The 20,163-nt window shown below is 39.1% G+C and overlaps 1 protein-coding gene across 1 annotated transcript; it reads right to left on the bottom strand.

Moving 5' to 3' along the window:
* Nucleotides 1-1,125: 1,125 nt before the first annotated feature.
* UBE2A (ubiquitin conjugating enzyme E2 A) lies at nucleotides 1,126-10,599 on the bottom strand. Its single transcript, XM_045817678.1, has 6 exons — nucleotides 10,367-10,599; nucleotides 10,152-10,232; nucleotides 9,709-9,734; nucleotides 4,012-4,101; nucleotides 2,874-2,962; nucleotides 1,126-2,612 (listed from the first exon to the last, which is right to left on the bottom strand). The coding sequence occupies exons 1-6, from the start codon at nucleotides 10,408-10,410 to the stop codon at nucleotides 2,484-2,486; spliced, it is 459 nt and encodes a 152-aa protein (XP_045673634.1). The 5' UTR covers nucleotides 10,411-10,599; the 3' UTR covers nucleotides 1,126-2,483.
* Between the last annotated feature and the right edge of the window lie 9,564 nt (nucleotides 10,600-20,163).

The following is a 20,163-nucleotide window of genomic DNA, read 5'->3' as shown; positions in this document are numbered from 1 at the left end:
AACCTGTTTTTATTTTATAATTATTATTTACATAATTATATGCAGGCAGCCTGTGGCATTTGTTTTTTTAAAAATATTGTAAACAAAAAAGGACAAATTGGCATGAAATGTCAAACAAATGGTTTCTGGTACCTTTTACCATGGGTATGATGCTTTGGGAAGTCAGCTCTACTCTGTTGTAAGGTTTTAAAAGGATGATCCCATGAAAGAAATTGGGAGTAGTGTTTCTCAGGAGGTGTACAAAAGAAAAAAATATATCCGCACATCCCTGATCTCAACCTTAATTTTTTTAAGTGTGATTAACAGTATCAATAAGATACCTAGCCACAAAAAGATTAAAAATTAATGGAAAACTAATGTATCAAGTGGAGACCAGTTTAATGTGTTGCTACTTTGAAGCAGAAATGGACTTAAGGGGAAAAAGTAATCATATTTAAGGATATTGCTCCTAGGTGAAACAAACCAATTAATGTGGTCAGTGTAGAATGAACTCCCCCACACTGAGCCTCCGTTAAGTGCAGAGTCTGAAAGGATGAATAGGTACATATACTGTAGGGATTTAATTGTATTGGTCCTTGCCCCCAAAGAGGTAAGTTTCCACAAAGTCACTGTCCTTGTCTATTTAAAAAGAAATAGGTTGCTTCTTAGAAGAGTTTTGTTTAAGCAAGATAACTTGATGACACTTGTATGCCCAGACTTTACACAGGACTGAAAATAACACTTTGTAGTAATTTATTACTGTTTGTTTTTAAGCTAGGGCTTTTTAAAAGAGGTGGATGTCAGGATCAACAATTTAGGTGTTGGTCTCTGAGGGTGCTGGAAAATATCCAGCTTTGTTTATTCTCTCCCCCCTTACCATAGTTTCATTCCTTCGATTGATCATAATATATGCTGAAGTAGCTTTGCTTTACTTAAATTTTAAATTCTTTAAAAATGTTTTTAAAAAGGCTTATGACTGAAAAGGAAAAAAGGCCCTCTTCAACAGTATCTATTATTTTCCCTCTCCTAGAATCTATATTTTTGCTTTCACTGTAATGTTTCTTTCAAGGGGAGGGGAATGAATGGATATGTGATTCCAATAATACTAAAAGGTCATGCTGAGCTAAAATATAATTATACCTTGACTACAAAATTTTAAGATTATTTTTATTTACAAGTTTTGAAAATGTACATTTTTTACATGGGTTACTTGTGCAAAGTTAGATTGAGCAGAGTGATAAATGCACAAAAGGTGACAATGGAACATTTAGACAAAACATTTACAAGCCTTGTCCCACACTGCTACTTAAAGATACTATCTATTGAAAAGTATAAATATCCAAAGAAAGGTTGCAAACATTGATCTTAAGGTTCTTATAACACTGAAAGGGGAAAAAGAAACTGAAGCATGCAGCATTAACCCAGGATTTGAGTGGAAAATAGTTTGTCACAGATATGCTCCTTTCACTGGGTTAATTAAAACTCTGAAAAATGAGGGGAGATTATAAATTTGTTCATCTAAGGTAGCACTGCTCCTTTGAAAAGGTTGAAGGATCACCCATCTTCCCTACCTTAAAAGCTAATGATTATTTCCATCCCTCTGTTCCCACACCTCTTTAAAAAGCAGAAACCCAGAAGACTTCCAGTACAGTTGTCCCTAGGTATCCATCAGTACAGACACATCCATCAGAGGCTTAACTACCTAGCACACATCAGCAACAATATAGCACGTTTGCCCCTGAATATTTTCGATTTGTGGTTGGTTGAATCTGTGGATATGGAACCTGCAAACACAGATGGCTGACTGTGGACTGAAACTCAGCATGGGTGCGCCCAGTGAATATCCTGCAAGGAGAGGATGTGTCAGTTACTACCATTGCTGTACTCCCTTCGTTGAGCCCTTTAACATTCTCCTTCCTACCAGTAAAAACCATCTGGTAATTCATATTGGTTAGATTTCAGAAACAGCATTTTTAGCTTTCTCTTTCAAAATGGATGTTTATATGGATTTATTTCCCTATTTTCTGTAGGTCATATTCCATTCACTCCTAAATCCAACACAAGTGTTTCCGCTAGAATGAAACACTTCAGCAGTCGTTTTGTTAAAAATAACATCCTGGTCATCCAGCTATGAAGAGGCACCACTTGTATAGCAATTCATTTAAGCTTAGTGTAAAGTATGATACCAAACACTGCCCTAAAGCTGGAGATGAGATACAACAGAAAAGGAATTAAGCATTAGTCATTTTTGCACGTAACCCAGGTACAGTACATTTGATCTCATAGAGGGTGTTTTTTGATGTTCAAGGAGAAGATAGGGTAGGAAAGGTTTGGTGAGGGAAGATGGAAACAGCACGATAACTATTTTGCTTTTAATGAAGTAAATGTAATGACACTGAGGAATAAGAAGGTGACAAACACATAAGTGTGTATTTTTCTTATGCCCAGCCTCTTCTTTTGTTGCACTCAAGTCAGCAAGCACGCCAGCTCTGTTCTACTTCGAGTCAACAATCACGCCAGCTCTGTTCTACTATCGCAGAAACGCGTTTTTCATATTCCCGCTTGTTCTCCTGGTACAGCTGAGCAGCCTGGCTGTTTGCTGGGCTATTGGGATTGGGCTCATCCAATAGAGACTATAAAGACAATTTGTAAAAGGTCAGTTCTTTGACATAAAATATATATATATTTTAAGACACTCAATTGAATTTTCCTAAGTAACAGCTAACATACTAATCTAGAATTAATCTGCTACTAGCTAGGCAAATACATACATTTTCTGGGGGCTTAGGTCTTAATGACCTACCCTTTTCCTTAAGTTACAACTTTCAAAAACAATTCAACTGCTAATATAAACATATAAAAGGCCACAGTGAGTGACATGAAGGAAAATTCACCTGTATGGATGTTAAAATGGAAGACACATCATAAGTTGGACTCCAGCGGTTCTGAAGTATGTCCAGACATATACTACCATCTGCGTAGACTAAGAGCAGAGAAGTATGTATGTTAACTATAACGAAACCGCATAACTTAACAGCATAGTCAAGGCAAATATAGTCAAGAATACTTTGCCTTTGAGGTTAACAAGATTTCCTGAGCTGCTTCTCAGTTACCTCCCTAAAAAGAGTTATAAGCATTACTAGTGAAATAATCAGGATGATAGAATGTCAAATGTAATCAGGAGAAAACTGTAAGATATTTAGTGCTCGTTCTTCTGAAAAGAGTGCCCCATTGTCCCGGAAATCATAACATTTTGTAATAGGGTCCCTAGCCCTCCACAGACTTGTGAGAAATTCATTCCATGAAATTTGTTAACTGTATCTGCTGTATGAACTAACAAAAGATAGCTCAGATTTCACAAGGTGTCATGTTGGCATGAAGATACTATCTGACACCCTGGAAAATACTTTATTAACCTGAATAAAAGACAAGCTGTTCTAGGCTTACTACTAGAAAAAAAAAGAAAATATTAAGTTAGAATCACCGGTGGTGCTTTTTCAATATACTATTGTATACCTGGCCCTCAACCACTGAGCCTGACATTCAGTAGGTCTAGACTGGGGCTAGAGCACCTGTGTTTCTAAAATGTTCCTTGGTAATTCTGATCTGCATCCAAGAAAAAGCAAAGTAGCTTCCCAGCTTTAGTTCTAGTACTATAGCTTAGACAGCAATAGAGTGCCATGAACAAGTTCAGTTTTCAGCCAACAGCAGGATGCCTAAATACTCAGGTACCACAGACAAATCCATAGGAAGTGTGGAATACCTCCCTAATAAACAGTGTAGTAGTTTTAAATACTGTATTAAAAGTGATACTTGCGCCCTGGATGGTGTGGCTCAGTGGAGTGAGCACCAGCCTGAGAACCAAAGGGTCACTGGTTAGATTCCCAGTCAGGGCACATGCCTGGGTTGGGGGCCAGGTCCCCAATGGGGGCCACATGGGAGGTAACCGCACATTGATGCTTCTCTCCCTCTCTCCCTTCCCCTCTCTCTAAAAGTAAATAAATAAAATCTTTAAAAAAGGGTTATACTTGCCATTCGGATGAAACATCTTAGAGACAAATCTAACCGTAGGTGGTTTATTTGGATATTCCTCAGTGAATTCTATTATAAGCTTAAATGTTCCTGTAGTTAGAAAAGACAAATTTAAGAAAACATAGTTATCAGTGTGTTCAGTAGTACTGTATTCTTAATGCTATGTGATCTTTTTTCAAATGTTAAGGGAAATAATGCAAAGATATAGGGAGACCAAGTGAGAGATATAGCTCCAAGAATTGCTCTAAAACTGGACAGATAGTGTAAGAACCACCATCCAAAGGTGATCTTTATTTTGACATTATTCTCCCCCAACTGTAAATACAGCCATCTTAAACTCAAAATTACTACCTGTAGGATGGCTTTTAACCACTGTACACTTTGAAGACATCCTTCAAATGACAAACCAGAGCCAAACTTTGGCCTTCCTTTAGAAAACTAGAACACCTTAAAGGCCTGTCTGAATCAGCTGCCATTTTAAACTCTCCAGAGATTTTTAAATGGACTAGAGAGAATGGGATTACAAAGGTCCAAAACTCGATGCTAGAAACACAAATCAATAATCAAATTATTATTTTTTAAATAGAAGGGGATAGGTATTAAAGTGTTCACTGGTTCCTTTTTATGTAATGGCAACTCTGTAGTGAAAATGTAATTGAATGTACGCCAGAAAAAACGTCATAGTCCCTTTCAAAACCCTTAACTATGACTCACAAGGTACTTCACTATAAAACCAACTCAATTATTCACACTAATGGAGGGAATTAATGGCAGAAATAATTTTAAAATCATATTAGATTACATTCATGTCACCAGAAAAAATGATCTTTCTAATGATGTTTATGCTACTATTAAAATAAATTTATTTTTCTTGAATATGTAGCAGGAGGCCCTACAGCATACTAGGTTATAGACTTAGAAGGACAAGCTAGATCTCGTTCAGGAATTGTAGGTTCATGTTAGTTGGGGAGATGATTTCCTTCAAAATGTTATTTTAAATTTGGTTTAATAATAAATTCAAGAAAAACAGTTGGGCAACGATTTTTTCCTGACTGAAAGCTCTTCAGGTAAACTTACAAAATCAGTTGCTATCTGGTATAAGGTGATGCATGTTCTGTACTTCTCTGGCACATTTAATAAATCACTTATTCTAATACAACTGATCAGACTTCAGAGAAGAGTACAATTTGTTACTGATTCATTCAGAGTAGGCAATTTATTTCCTCATTGCTTCCATTTATAGGTTTGTTACCTCTTAAGTAAGAAAAGAGAAGACTACAATCACTTTACTGCTACCATTACACATAACAATACCCAAAAGTTTGTTTCCTATCAGCCTGCTGGTAGGAAAGAACTTGCTAACAAAGTTGCTATTGGTATGAACATGTTACAAAGTTTGAGACTACTTTAAAATGCAACATACAGAAACATAGTCTCTAACCCTAACCCAAATGATTGTTATTTCCTTAGGACAAAGAGTAAAATATTTTGGAATAGAAAAACATGCTCTAGTCCAGGGGTGTCAGACTCATTTTCACTGGGGGCCACATCAGTCTTGCGGTTGCCTTCAAAGAACCGAATGTAATTTTAGGACTGTGTAAATGTAACTACTTCTTAACTGCTAGGGAGTTGAAATTACATTCGGCCCTTTGAAGGCAACTGCAAGGATGATGTGGCCCCTGGTGGAAATGAGTCTGACACCCCTGCTATAGTCCATCAGAACATACCTCACCTTTACCACCACCTGGTCATAAATCTTCCCCTTTTGAGGAAGAAAGCATATTCTTCCTTTTGAATACTATTGATGTTATGCAAGAAAAAGTGGGAATCAGTGTTGGAGTTCAGAACTTTGAGCTTCCTTATGTATCTCAAGTGCAAACATATTTGGCTCCACACTGAAATCTGATTAAACTAAATTATAGGTAAGAGATTCATCATCAAGGAGTCGCTCTAAAATTGGGCAGATTTCATAGTACATGGAGCTCTCAGGTACTTTGAATTGCAATCAGCATAAAATATCATACCTAAAGGCAGTCAAACAACACATAAGGCAGGCATAAGCAAAACTTTGAAGGCACACAGACCTGGGCTCAAATCCTTGCTGTGTTATTTACTAGTTGTGAAACCTTGGGGAAGCCACTCGACTAAACCTTAAGTTCCTCATCTGTAAAATGGGGTTAATAATAGTACCTACCACATAACATTGTTGTAAAGTTTAAATAAGGGAAATATGTACAGTGACACAAAACGAATGCTCTATAAATGTTCATAATTCTAAAGTTTCACATCTCTAGATTCAGCTGAAGGATGCAAAACCTCAAACCAAATTTCACTTTAATAAGAAATATACAATTAATGTATTCAAATATTAAATAGCACTTTATTTCTGACCTACGTCAAACAGTTAAATGCAAGTTTAGTATCTGTGTTGATGGCTCTCAAAACCCTTAAGTTGAGCTTTCTGTCTAATACTTGCTCAGAAGTTCAGCAAGGTGCTTACCTAGCTACCAAAGAAGAGTCAAATCTTTTAAACCAGCTTGTTTAATATCTTGAGAAGTGAAACAACCTGCTTATGTCTACTTGAATATAAATTAGAACTTACCCAAGTCTTACTCAAATTACATATTTATAAGGGGGCAGTTCTTATTTGTAGCCACATTAAACAATCAGAACCTCTTTAGTATAACCCTCAATGCAATTTTTGAGATCCCAAACAAATGTTAAATTTAAAATCCTAGAATATTATGCAATTGAGACTAGAACTTACCCTCTGAATATTTAGAAAGCTAGGTTTTAAAATAACTGAAAACTGTCCTGGCTGGTGTGGCTCAGTGGATTGAGCACCAGTCTGTGAACTAAAGGACTGCTGGTTTGATTCCCCATCAGGGCACACGCTTGGGTTGTGGGCCAGGTCCCCAGTAGGGGGCGTGCGAGAGGCAACCACACATAGATATTTCTCTCCCTCTCTCCCTCCCTTCCCCTCTGTCTAAAAATAAATAAATAAGTAAAATAACTTAAAATGTAAGCCTTACCATAGTATCCAATCTGTACTGATTTTGTTCAAGTGCCTGAGGAGGCCAAAACATTGTAAGGAACCAGGAAAGTTATATAAATGTGTTAAATGGCCGGTGTATGGCAATAGTGAGTGATATGGTTAAACTAAAGAGTGTATATTCTGCTAAAGACATTCACAAATTCAAATTTTTTAAAATACTGGGTTGGCCAAAGAAAACACCTCTGTAGGCATTTTCTGCCATTTGGCCATCACATTGTGACCCCTGAGATTAAGGCAAAGTACAGTACTTAAAAACATTTCTTCTTGAAAACTAAAAATTCTGATTTTCAAGATAGCACTCAAATATTCTGTCACAGGCTTTATTTACCTTAAAAACACCCTTAATGGATTTTTAAGTGATTAATTTAAAAAAGCATCTTACACCCAGATTCTTAAGAATACATCTATTATGAAAAGCAAATACTAGTATCTTACTAGGTCTATTAATAATTGTAGATGATGATGTGATAGAGAATGCTTTGTTCCATAGCCTTTGCATTCAGCACACACAGCCAAACACTTTGATGAGGAAGCATTGCCTTCCCACCCCCGGGCTTTGTTTGGTAGTGTGAGCTCTTGGAAAGATTTTCCTCTTACCTCCAGTGTGTGAAGTTAAATCAGAGCTGCTTTTGTTAAGATTTCACCTCTTTAACTAGGACCTGGGTATTCCAGAAGCTTCCACAACAAACGGTTCACAAGGAAGCAGCAAAAATAGTTTTGGGACTGCTAATTTATATAATACATTGCAAACAGCAAAATCAATTATGGCCACTTGTCCCAAATCAGTCTTTTCCAGTAAATCCCCTAACCAAAAATGAGGGGTATTAGCAAATGATGAAAATGTTCTCTGTATCCACAGTCGGTATTCTAGACACCTGAGGAAGCATTCTTGGATAGCAGACTGCTCAACAGAATGGATCGGAAAAAGAGTACTGTCATATAGCCTGAGTAATTCCTTTCAGTAATGCCAGGGTGGAGATACACATTATCAAAAATAGAGGCAGTAATGTCAAGAGGGAAAGTCCAGGTAGATAATGGATTCCATGAGTACCTTTTCAATTCATACCACTTAGAACAAGAGAAGCACCCTTGAAATATTAAAGTAGCCAATCCCCAGCAAAGTGATGTACTTTTAATAAAGCTGTGCCCAGCACAAAGAAGTCTAAAATGAGGAGGGGGAAAAAAAGGAAGCCAATGAAAACAAAGCCTGCTAAAACTAAAGCAAATACGCAGTTAATCTGCACATAGAGCTTAGGCAGGAAGAACCAGCACCACTGCCATGGAACAGAAGTCTGGCTATGGATCAGTTCAAATGATGTGCTGCAGCAAAGTAGTGTGCCTTTCGGATCCCTTCCTCCTGCTGTCATTTCTTTTCATTGCAGCACTGGAGAGCAATAATATTTACTCAGGGAGTGAAGGTAGACATGAAGCTAAAAGTATTCAGGTGACTGTCTGCAGGCTTTTAGAAAAATCTGAGTATTTGAGACAAGTTACAGAATTGGTTTTTCTTGACCTACCTCACAACATCTTGTGGACTGGCAGCAACAAAAAACAATCCAACTTGATAACATAAGTATGTACTTAGAAGCTTGCAAAAATGTATTTTTTTCCATATTCAAACTGAGTTATGTGCATGTGTGTGTGTGTGTGTGTGTATATATATATATATATATATCTCAAATGCTACATGACCAAAGGAAGATAAGTCATTGAGAAAAGAATAACAGAAAGATCCTTTTCTTTTTTAAAATATCTCAAATATTAAAGATGTCAAACAGTTCAAATGCTTTTAATCATCTTTTAAAGGAATTAAACTTTCAAAAATCACACACACAACTGAGTGCACATAAAGCTATATCAATGTCAATTTCCTAGTTGTGATAGTGTAATATAGTCATTGATGATGTTTCCAGAGGAGGAGGTGGGTGAAGGATATACAGTCTCTCTGTATTAGTTATTACAACTGCACAGGAATCTATAATTACCTCAAAAATAGAAAGTTTTAAAAAATCTTTAAAAAGCAAGTAATGTGTTTTTTCAAGTCAAGTCTAACTCTGAAAACTCATTTAAAAAAAAAAGAAACCATATTATACTCAAACTGGCCACTAAAAAACCATTTTAGAGCAGTAAAGCTGACAGGCGTTTAATGCCAGATTGTAGAAACCAGATAGTTGTTTGCAAGGGATGCTTGCATCTATTCAACATCCAACAAACATATAAACACCTGCTGTACACAATCCCTGCCCTTGTGGTAGAATGGTAGCCAGATGGTCTCTGGGGCCTCTCAGTCTATCAGCAAGTGCTTGGGTTGGATACTTCTAACTCAGTATCTTGAAGGGGGGCTGAATTTTGCAGATCCCAGCCCAGACCTGGAAAGTCCTTAACATCAGTGCTATGATGCTCCTTTAAAAAAGTGATTGCCTTACCCAGATTTTTTTTTAAAGAAGCAAGAGAAAAGGTACACTTCTAATCAAGCAGACAATAGCCAGAACAACCTGCCACATATTGGATTCCACTCAAGCCTTTAGTAGGCAGAGGCTAGGGAAAAGCAGGTTCCTAAGTAGGAGGCACTTCCAGGATGACTAGGAACCCTTTCCCCAGATGATCAGGCTCCTGAAAGGTGTCTAAAGAAACTCTCTTACCATCCTCAAACGGGGTCCCTTCAGGCCTGCAACACAGAGAAAAACAAGTCAGTTCTCGCTTAAGGGGTTCCCTTCTCCCTGGTTCATTTTAGGAGATGGCTATTTTAGGCTCTGCCAACTCTACCTCCGGTAAAACACCGGTTCCTGGGTCGGAAAGACACTACAAATGGATGTTTCAGGCTCAGACACCGAGTGCAGGCCGCCGCGCCTAACCACCACCACCACTCCCCGCCCCGCCCCCCTGAGAACCCCAAACGGTTCCCCTGGCAGCGGGAACTGAGCTAATCGAGGCACAGGCTCCGGGTAGGCGCCTAGGCCCGGCCAGACCCCAACACTAACACTGTCCCTTTCCCATTCTGCCTTCTACAGCGGCCGGTCCCAGAGAGCTGGCAGAGCCACCTCACATCCCCCATCCCTCGCCAACGGCCGGAACGCAGACTCACCCAAAAATGACCGCGTTCCAAACCATTATGTTGTTTTCGGACGGAGCCCCACTGACTCCGGCTGGAGGATCCTCCTGTAACCTTTAGGGAAACAGACAAGGGCCCTGCGATCCCGCAGCTGCGTCGCTCCCAGCCGCCCTCAGCCCCCAGCCCGCCTCGGGACCCGCCCTGCGTCCCGTTGCCAGCCCCCGGCCGCCGCGTTCCCAGTCGGTTACCTCTTGAAGTCCCGCATGAGGCGCCGCCGAGCCGGGGTAGACATATCTCGAGCGGGGTCAGGGCTGGGGCATACACCGAGATCTCGGGTCCCAGTCGAGGGTAAGGGGACTGAGGAGGCTGAAGAAGCCGAAGAAGACGGGGAAGAAGCGCCCAGAGGCACTGCACTGCCCCTCCGAAGTCGAGGGTCGGTCTGGCGCCGGCTAAGCACCACCCCGGAGTAGACAGGGGCTGAACCAACCTGGAAGGAAGGGGGGGGGGAATGGAACGCCGGACAGGCCGTACCAAGACGGGCGGGGGGAGGGGAAGCAAAGTTGCTTAGGTAATAAAACCCTCGCCAGAGCAGCGAGAGGGCTGAGAGGCGGTCTGAGGAGCAAACGAAAACCTACAGCTCTCGAGGATTCGGCGGGGGAATGAGCCACATCCCCACCTGCAAAATCTAGAAGGGACCCTGGTAAGCTTTCTTTCGATTGTATGTGTGTGTGTGCTTTAAAGCCAGCTCACTTGCCCTGGCTGACTAGCTTCTTTGATTAGCGAGTTGTCCCCTCATCCCAAGGTTGGGGGTTCGATCCCAAGTCAGGGCGCATACAGAAAGCAACCAATGGATGCATCAATAGGTGGAACAACAAATCAGTGTTTTTCTCTCTCCTTTCCCCTCTCTAAAACCAATACGTTTTAAAAAAGTTAAAAATATATTTTTAAATAATTTGTATAGTTTCTATGCTTAGTCTATATCAAGGGTGTCAAACTCATTTTCACTGAGGGCCACGTCAGCCTCGCAATTGCTTTCAAAGGGCTGAATGTAATTTTAGGACTGTATAAATGTAACTACTCCTTAACTAGGGGCAAGGAGCTCTACACTCGGCCCTTTGAAGGCAACCCTGGTGAAAATGAGTTTGACACCCCTGCTCTAGATGATATAATTTTTGCATTTTTAGATAATATGATTTTTTTACTGCTTAGTGGTTTTTAAATATTTTATTTATTTATTTGTTTGTTTGTTTGTTTTTAGAGAGGGGGAAGGGAAAAACAGAGAGAGGGAGAGAAACATCAATGTGTGGTTGCCTCTTCTGCTCTCCCCACTGGACACCTGGCCCGAAACCCAGGCATGTGCCCTGACTGGGAATCCAACCAGGCACCCTTTGGTTTTCAGGCTGGCGCTCAATCCAATGAGCCACACCAGCCAGGGCTAAAATCATAAGTTAAAAAATTTTTTTTTGAAAACCTAGATCACTTAAAGTGCTCCCTGTGGTTGGAGGGTCGTAATGGGTGGAAAGCCTAAACTAGAGGAGGGAGTGAGTGGAGGCAAACTTGAAGCTTCTCAAAAAGCTGGAACTGGGGCGGTGCATGCACACTAACCCCAGAACACGCAGACTGGAGAAAGCTGTGTGTGACCAGTCAAAATCACTGAAAATCCACAGTAAATCAGCCTTGACTATGAAAGGGGACTGTGGGTTGCTTTTCTGGGGGATGGATGTGAGGGATTCAGGTCCCAACATTTAGGTCAATGACACCCCAAAGCACAAAATGGTGGTGTGTGTCCTGGAGGAGGGAATGGCAGTTAAGGCAAGAATGAGGTTTTAGTTCTGCACACTCACAATTTGGTTCTGGAACCACATTTTCCACTTGACAGTTCAACGAGCCAAGCTGCTGCTATATGTTCAGAATCCAAGGTCTGAGAAGGGCAGTGGGTCTGAAGTAAAAATAATGGTAAGATGCACTTGAAAAAGCTGTGGATTACAGGAAGGATTCGGACCTGCAAAAGCAATAACATTTTTAAAGAATATTTTTTAAAGGTCAATCCCAAACGACTTAGAAAACAGGCAAAATATTAATTTAAGATTTTTTGAAAATATGAGAAAAATAGATTTGGGTTAGGTCTTGGACAGTTTTGAACACCAAGCCAGTGGATTTCTTGGAAGGTGGGTGAGCAGAGTGGTTAGAGTTGTGCTGATCAGAGATTGGTCCCAGGAGGGCAGCTAGGAGATTCTTGACATATTCTATGAGACAGATACTGAACCAGGCAGGGATGATAAAAATGGAGAGGAGGGAAGAATGCAGAGCATTTGGCAACAGAGAGATTATGAGTACAAGATAGAGGAAGGAGTCAACAATGGCTGGAGTTCTAAGGTGGCAACTGGAGGTTTGAATGTGCTGTGAACAGAACTAGGAAATAGAGGGGGAGGAACAGTTTGGTGAAAGGAAATTTGGGGACTTACTGAGTTCATGGGACTGGTGAGACATGCATGTGAAGATGTCCACAGAATATCAAATGTGCAGAAATTTGTTTTTAGCATGGGAGGTGGGAGACACTTAACAATGGCAGTAATTCTAGCTGCTACTTAACAATAGGTACCTTCATGCCAAGGATTTATAACTCCCATTAATTCCAAAATATCAGTTAAGGCAATTGTCTCCCTAATTGTCTCACATTATACCTGTGGTGAGAAAGGGGTACAAAAATCAATTTTAAAAAACCTTTTCCTCTCATTTAGAAACGTGGACTAATACACATATGAAATCAACAAAAGCAATAGCTACAAAAGCAAATCCATTTGTTTTCTATTGCTGCTTAACAAATTACCACAAGCTGTTGGCCAAGTTCAATTCTTTGTGGTTGTAAGACTAAGGCCCCCATTTCCTCACTGGCTGCTAGCCAGGGACCATTCTGAGCTCCTAGAGGTCTCCCACATTGCCTGCCATGTGGCCTATTCCATCTTCAAAGCCAGCAACAGAGAATTTCTCTCCCATCAAGTTTCTCTCATACTCTGAATCTCTTTCTTCAGGAAGAGTGCAGTATACTTTAAAGGTTTATCTGATTAAGTCAGGCTCACCACACATAATGTCCTGTCTTAAAATCATCTGATTTGGGGTTTTAATTACATCTGCAAAATTCCCTCACAGCAGAACCTACATGAGTGTCTGACTGAATAACTGAAAGAAGGTGTGTGTACATCAACAGTCAGGAATCTTGATGGAGGGGGTGGCATTTTAGAATTCTGCCAACCAGAGCAGCAGCAGCAAGATACGTAGCAGAAGCATGTGAATCCACAGATGATGAGGGACTGCATAGCAGGTGACTCATCTGTGTGGTGAGGTTGGAACAAGCTTCCTGGCATGGATCTAGTTTCAACTTTGTTTCAAAATAGATGAAAGCAGGGCTTGGGAGAGAACTCAATCAGTTTCTATGAGGGTGACAGCACCAACAAGGACATGGAGCTAATCATGTTCTGGGGTTAGTGGGCAGATTAACATGGCGAACGGAGAATGAGGGGACCTCCACTTAGAAAAGTGGGGGTGACAGAAGTTTATTAAATGCCTCCAAATGCAAGGATGAGGAATTTAGGAGTGATAGGGAGCTTTCATATACGTTTGAGCCTAAGAGAGATGTGTTGAAAACATCCTAATGAGAAGTGGCATATAATATACTAGACAAGTAGGAGAGAGACTGGGAATCTCCTGACACTGGATGTGAATGTCTAGAAGTTTTCAAAGGCTAGAGATATGTTTGAGTTTGTTGTGGGCTTGTCTGTTTTCTGCAGTTCCTTTACTCACCCTTCCATGGAGTACCTAACCAAGAAAACTCAAGAGCATGAACCAATGCAGTTTGAAAGCCCCATGGCGCCAGGCCGTGGGGAGAGTACCCTCACCGCACAGTGGGACTGCACTGTAGGAGCATAGTACCGCCACATTCCTCAGCAGAAGCAGGGCTGCATTGCAAGCAGCAACACAGAAGAGTGTTCTCCCGCATGAATGATTGTCAGGCTAGAACATACTAACCATAGCAGAGTTGACCAAGCAATCCTTCCACCCTCTTCTCACCACTGTGTCTCGAAGAAATAACCTCTTCAAAGTCAAGCATCCCTCTTATCCAAGAACAGGGGTCAAGAAACTGCAAGTCCTTTTCAGTTTAAAGTGAGTTAGCAATGCAGCTTCAGGGAAGATTTTTTAAAAGTCCAAATTATCTGTAGGCAAGGATTTGAGAATTTTCCTAAAAGGAGGACTGTGAAATATGGGAGTATGTGACTAGGGAGACTGTAGAATTTCATTCATGAAACTTTCAAATTACAGAATAAATTGTGATTTCCCTAACTAATTTGGGTTGGAAGGAGACACTGGATAAACGATCATTTCCTGCCTATGAGGCCATTTGCATTTCTGTTAGTCAGTGAAGGCAAGGAATTTTATTTTCTCATAGTTTTCACTTCTATTGATAAGATGTACAGATGGCAGTACAAATGGCAACCAAGAAACCACAAATAATGTGAAAAGGTCTTTCTTGACCCCAGTAGTGTCAGAAGACAAGTCAAGAGAATCATGTATGAAATAAGTTGTCACAGTGTGGCTTTGGCAATAAAAGTAGTACTATGCTGTTCATCTATAGCCCCTAGGATATAGGGAGAGAGGAGAAAGAAGAGAGAGAGAAGGGGAGGGGAGGGGAGGAGGGAGAAGAGAAAGAAAAATTGAAGCTTAGTGAAAGAGGGAAATCAGGGCATGAACAGGATTTTACTACTAGCTGAATTGTTTTTTTAATTTTATGTTTTTATTTATAAAAATGTTTAATTGATTTTAGATCATTGATTTCTTTTTTAGACATTTTTTAATTGTTGTTCAAGTACAATTTTCTGCCTTTTCCCCCTGCCCCTCCCTTACTAGCTGAATTGTTGAATCACAAGAAACAAAGGCATGGTACGGCAGGCTGAATAATGCTCCTCCTACCCCTCCTCAAGACCTCATAATAATCTCTGGAACCTGTAAATACATTACCTTAAATTGAAAAAGGGGACTTTGCGAATGTGGTTAACTTCAAGAATCTTGAGATGGGGAGATTATATCCAGGATTGAACTGGTGGGCCTGATGCAATCATGCGGGTCCTCCTAAGAGGGAAGGAGGAGTCTGAATTCAGAGAGAAGGGCATGTGACATAGGAATCAGAGATTGGAGTGATAGAGCCACCATCCAAAGAGCCAAGGGATGCGGGCAGCCCCTAGAAGCTGGGAGAGGCCAAGAATGGGTTCCCCGCTGGGGACTCCAGCCCTGCTGACATCTTGACTTTAGACAAGCGAGGTTGATTTTGGACTTCTAATCTCCAAAACTGTAAGATAATAAATGTGTGTTTCTTAAGTCACAAGGTAGTTTGTTACAGCAGTAATAGGAAAGTAATACACATGGCTATAGTGTTGTGTATAAAAATGCAATCAAACCAGCTACATTCACCAAATCAAGCCTGCCGTCTTTTCCCCTGTGGTCTGTAAGCTCTATATTTTTAAATGGTGGAAAAATAATCCAAAGGAGAATAATATTTAATAATATTTCACAACACATAAAGACTGCGATATTTCAATTTCAGTGTCCCTAAAGTTTCACTGGGACACAGCCATGCTCTTTCATTTGTGTATTGCCTGTGGCTGCTTCTGTGCTATGATGGCAGAGTTGAGTAGCTGTGACAGAGACTGTATGTGGTGCTCTCATCCCTTCATGCTGTTGGTTGGTTCACTACAAATCCCAGTGACACACAGTTACAATTCAATAGCGTTTTCAGTGTCACCATATTGTGGCATTTTAAAAAAATTAAAGTGCATTCCTGTCATGTCAAAACAAGAAAATAAAAGTGGATTTTGAATATCATGCTTTTAAGTGTAGATTACTTGGTTATCAAATTAGCTGTCAAACAAAGCATTGCGTTTACTACACAGTGATGCTCTAGCACTGCTAAAAGAATACAATGCACATGGCCATTACCAAACTAACCACACATCACAATGTTCCCAGCTCACAGGAAAGCAATGATTAGAAAAATTAGAAAGTTTTGAATGGAATAATTATTATGGCAGAGCTCTTCACCAAAAAAGGAAGGAAGGAAGGAAGGAAGGAAGGAAGGAAGGAAGGAAGGGAGAAAGAAAGAAAAAATAAAATGCAACTGTGGTCAAAGTGAGTTTCTGGGTGGCTCATTTGTTAGCCAAGGAAGGAGGGAAAGCAAACCATTTACTGATGGTGAGTTAGTTAAATTGTGTTTGATTTCAGAAGCCAGAGAAATGTGTCCAGGGAAAATGAATTTGTCAAAGACTATTAGCCTTTCAACAAGAACAGTGACTCAAAGAGTTAAGGACATTGGAAGCAGCATCAATAGTCATTTTTAAAAATAGGACAAATAATTTCCAGTGGTTTTCCTTGGGTCTTGATGAATTCACAGATGTTACCAATACTGTTCAGTTGTTTCCTCAGAGTCAACGATGAGTTTAAAGTGACAGAAGAATTGGCCTGTATGAATAGTTGGTGAGAAACAACTGCAGATGGCAATATTTCCAAAGAAGTCAAGAAATGCTAGTTCAGTACGACCTGAAGTAGAATCTGCTGACGTGTATTACAAATATGTATGAAGAAGAAGGGACAAGTATACAAAGCTTGGGAAAATGTAAGTTTAAATACCATGGTTGTTCATTTCATTATTAAACAGCAGGTACTTTGCAGGAAAGTATCTGAATCTCCCTTGTGTTATTCAGCCATTAGTGTCAACAATGTGTTTCACTCTCTGATGGACTAAACCATTGCCAGTTTCATGAATTTTTGTCAGACATAGAAGCTGAATATTCTGACTTGGCCTACTAACAGCAGTTCATTAGCTTAGCAGTGCTCTTTTTAAAAGCTTTTTTAAAGCTCAGGGCCGAGATTGAAAATTTTCTGAATGAGAAGATTCACCCTCAACCACTATTATTGATCACTGAATGGTTTTTGAAATTAGCTTCTACTCTAGGCTTGATAATGTTACTTAATACACTTCACCTAAAATTACAGGGCAAAACTCTGCTTATATGTGAAATTTATACTGCAGTAAGTTCATTTCAATGACAATTAACATTGTTTGAATCACGTGTAATGTGAAGTTACTTTAATCACTTCCTGTGCTGTAAAAAGTTAAAACAAAAATGAGGATTTACATTCCCACACAAATTTGCAGTGGGTGTATTTTCTGAGCTCAAAATACAGTCAGAGTGGCATTTTTAGGACCTTGATGCAAAGTGCAAAAGAAATTTCTATATTTCAACATTAATTTGTGCATTTGAGGAACTTCCACCTAAATTTTAATTGGAAATGATTACTCTGCAACATAATGAAATGCTAAAAGGCAAATATTAAGAGAAGAATCTAATTGAATTCTCAAAATGCCTTCTAAGAGATGAATATGCTCAATTAAAATCAGTTGCTTGTGGATTGATATCAGTATTTGGCAGTACTTATCTGTGTTAATTTTTTTTAGAGATGAAATACACAAACTCATTACAGATAAACATTAATAGATGAATATTTGCAATTTATTTATTTTATTTATTTATTTAGACAAAGGAGAAGGGAGGGAGGAAGAGAGGGAAAAAAACATCAGTATGTGGTTGTCTCTCATGTGCCCCCCACTGGGGACCTGGCCTGCAAACCAGGCATGTGCCCTGACTGGGAATCGAACCAGCGACACTGTCATTCACAGGCCAGTGCTCAATACACTGAGTCATACCAGCCAGGGCTGCAATTTACTTTTTTAAAAAATTATTTAAGGCCTTTATTAATAGGTACATGCATTTGACTTAAAAAAATCAAGTTGTAAAATTTTATTACAAAGTAAAAATGAAGTTCTTAGAAATGTCAACTTAATCATATGTGAAACAATTTTAAAACCTTTAAAGGTGTATTGAGATTGTAGCTGATTTTGATGATAGGGAACACTCACTTTGAACCTTAGTTAAGTGAAATGTTATCCCTCCATCAAAGAATGCCATTCTTCCCATGAATAGACCTGTATTACAAATATATATATATATATATATATATATATATATATATATACACATATATACTTGATTATTATATTTTGAATTTCATCAATAAATATTTGTGGAAATTTGTTTTCTCTCTTGTTATACTAGTACCTACCTAATGTTCTTGATTTTACCTCTTGGCCCTAAAAGGCTAAAACATTTATTCTCTAGCCCTTTACAGGAAAAGTTTACCCACTTATGCACTAGGCTAAGTCACATGAGTGGGTGAGACTATTTATAATTGATGACTACAGTAGAAGATCAATAAATACTGAATAACATAGAATCATAGGGATGACATTGGACTAAGACATAGGAGTAAACACTGTGATTCTTTAAGACATGCATTCATATGTCTTTTATACTTTATTTAATTCATGTTTGTTTGAGGGCTAGCAGATTACTTTAAATTCCCATCCATTTACATCTTCTGTATCTTGAACACAAAACTTCTTCCAGCCAACCGGTTAATTTTTCTAGTAGTAAGCTCCTGCTATCTTCAGTAAATTCTCTTAACAATCCACTATTTTGGTGTCATCACTTGGATTATTGAAGGCATTCAATGTAAACTGTCTCAATGTCCTTATTCTGGATGGCTCCAGGATTCTGTCCTCCACAAAAAGAATTCTGAGAGAGTTTCTGGGTTGGGGAAAGGAAAGGTGGAAGACGTTCCCCTATACCTGTGGCAAACAGTATCATTAAGATGCGTCTGCTTGGAAATCATTTATATTACTAGGGTCTAGTATCTAAGATACTTGTTAGATACTCTAGTATCTAATAACTTGTGCAATTCAACAATAAAATGAGAAATAACCCAATTAAAAATGGGCAAAGGATTCAAATAGACATTTCTTCAAAGAAGATATATAAATGATAAATACACATAAAAAGTACTTAACATCCCTAGGCATCAAGGGAAGGAAATCAAAATCACAATGAGCAATCACTTCACACCTACCAGGATGGCCATGATCAGAAAGACAGACACAAGTAATTATTGGTGAAGAAGTGAAGAAATCAGAAGCCCCCCATAGATAGATTCCTGGTAGGCATAGTAAGCCACTTTGGAAAACACTCTTGGCAGCTCCTCAAAAGGTTAAACGTCAAGTTATTATATAACCCAGCAATTCCACTCCTGAGTATATACCAAAGAGAACTAAAAACACATGTCCTTACAAAACTTGTACACCAATGTTCATAATAGCGTCAATCATATTCAAAAACTAGCAACAGTGCAAATGTCCATCGACTGATGAAATGAATAAACAGAATGTGGTATACTCATACAACAAAATATTATTCAGCTATAAAAAGGAATGAAATTCCATTTTACTGATTCATTACTACTTTTTACTGAAAACATTACAGTATATTAAGTGAAAGAAACCAGACTCCAACAGCCACATATTGTATTATTTCATTCATATGAAATGTCCACAAGAGGCAAACCCATAGAGACCCAAAGTAAATGAGGGGTTGCCAGGGTCTCTGGGAAAGAGGTGGGGAGTGACTGAAAATCAAATGGGATTTCTTTTTGGGTCGATGAAAATATTCTGAAATTAGATAGCAGTGATGGTTGTACAACTTTGTGAATATACTAAAACACCACTGAACTGTACACTTTATATTTTGTGTTATATGAATTATATCTCAGCTTTAAAAAGATGTCTCAACTTCATTAGGTACTCATCCTGAATAGAGCCATTAAAATCACAGAGGCACACCTAAAATCTGTATTATGCCTATTGTGTATAGTTCTTTATCTGATTTTATATATAAATATATAGGCATACACATACGCATACATGGGAAGAAATATAAACAATTTAAATAATATTAAAGGTGTCCCAAGTAAAGCCGTTACAGTTAACGCCCAAGGCAAAGGAGGTTCTGGAAGGCTCTGGACGCCCCCAAGCTTATTAGCCTAATAAGACAGACCGGAAGTCACGTGACAACTACTGACAGCAGCTTAGCCGTAACAGTAGGGGATA

The sequence above is a fragment of the Phyllostomus hastatus genome, unplaced genomic scaffold, assembly GCF_019186645.2.
Source record: "Phyllostomus hastatus isolate PE091 unplaced genomic scaffold, TTU_PhHast_1.1 phas_scaffold_28, whole genome shotgun sequence".
Lineage (NCBI taxonomy): Eukaryota > Metazoa > Chordata > Mammalia > Chiroptera > Phyllostomidae > Phyllostomus > Phyllostomus hastatus.
The sequence above is the reverse complement of the archived record's forward strand: the minus strand, read 5'-3'. Positions and strand labels throughout refer to the sequence as shown.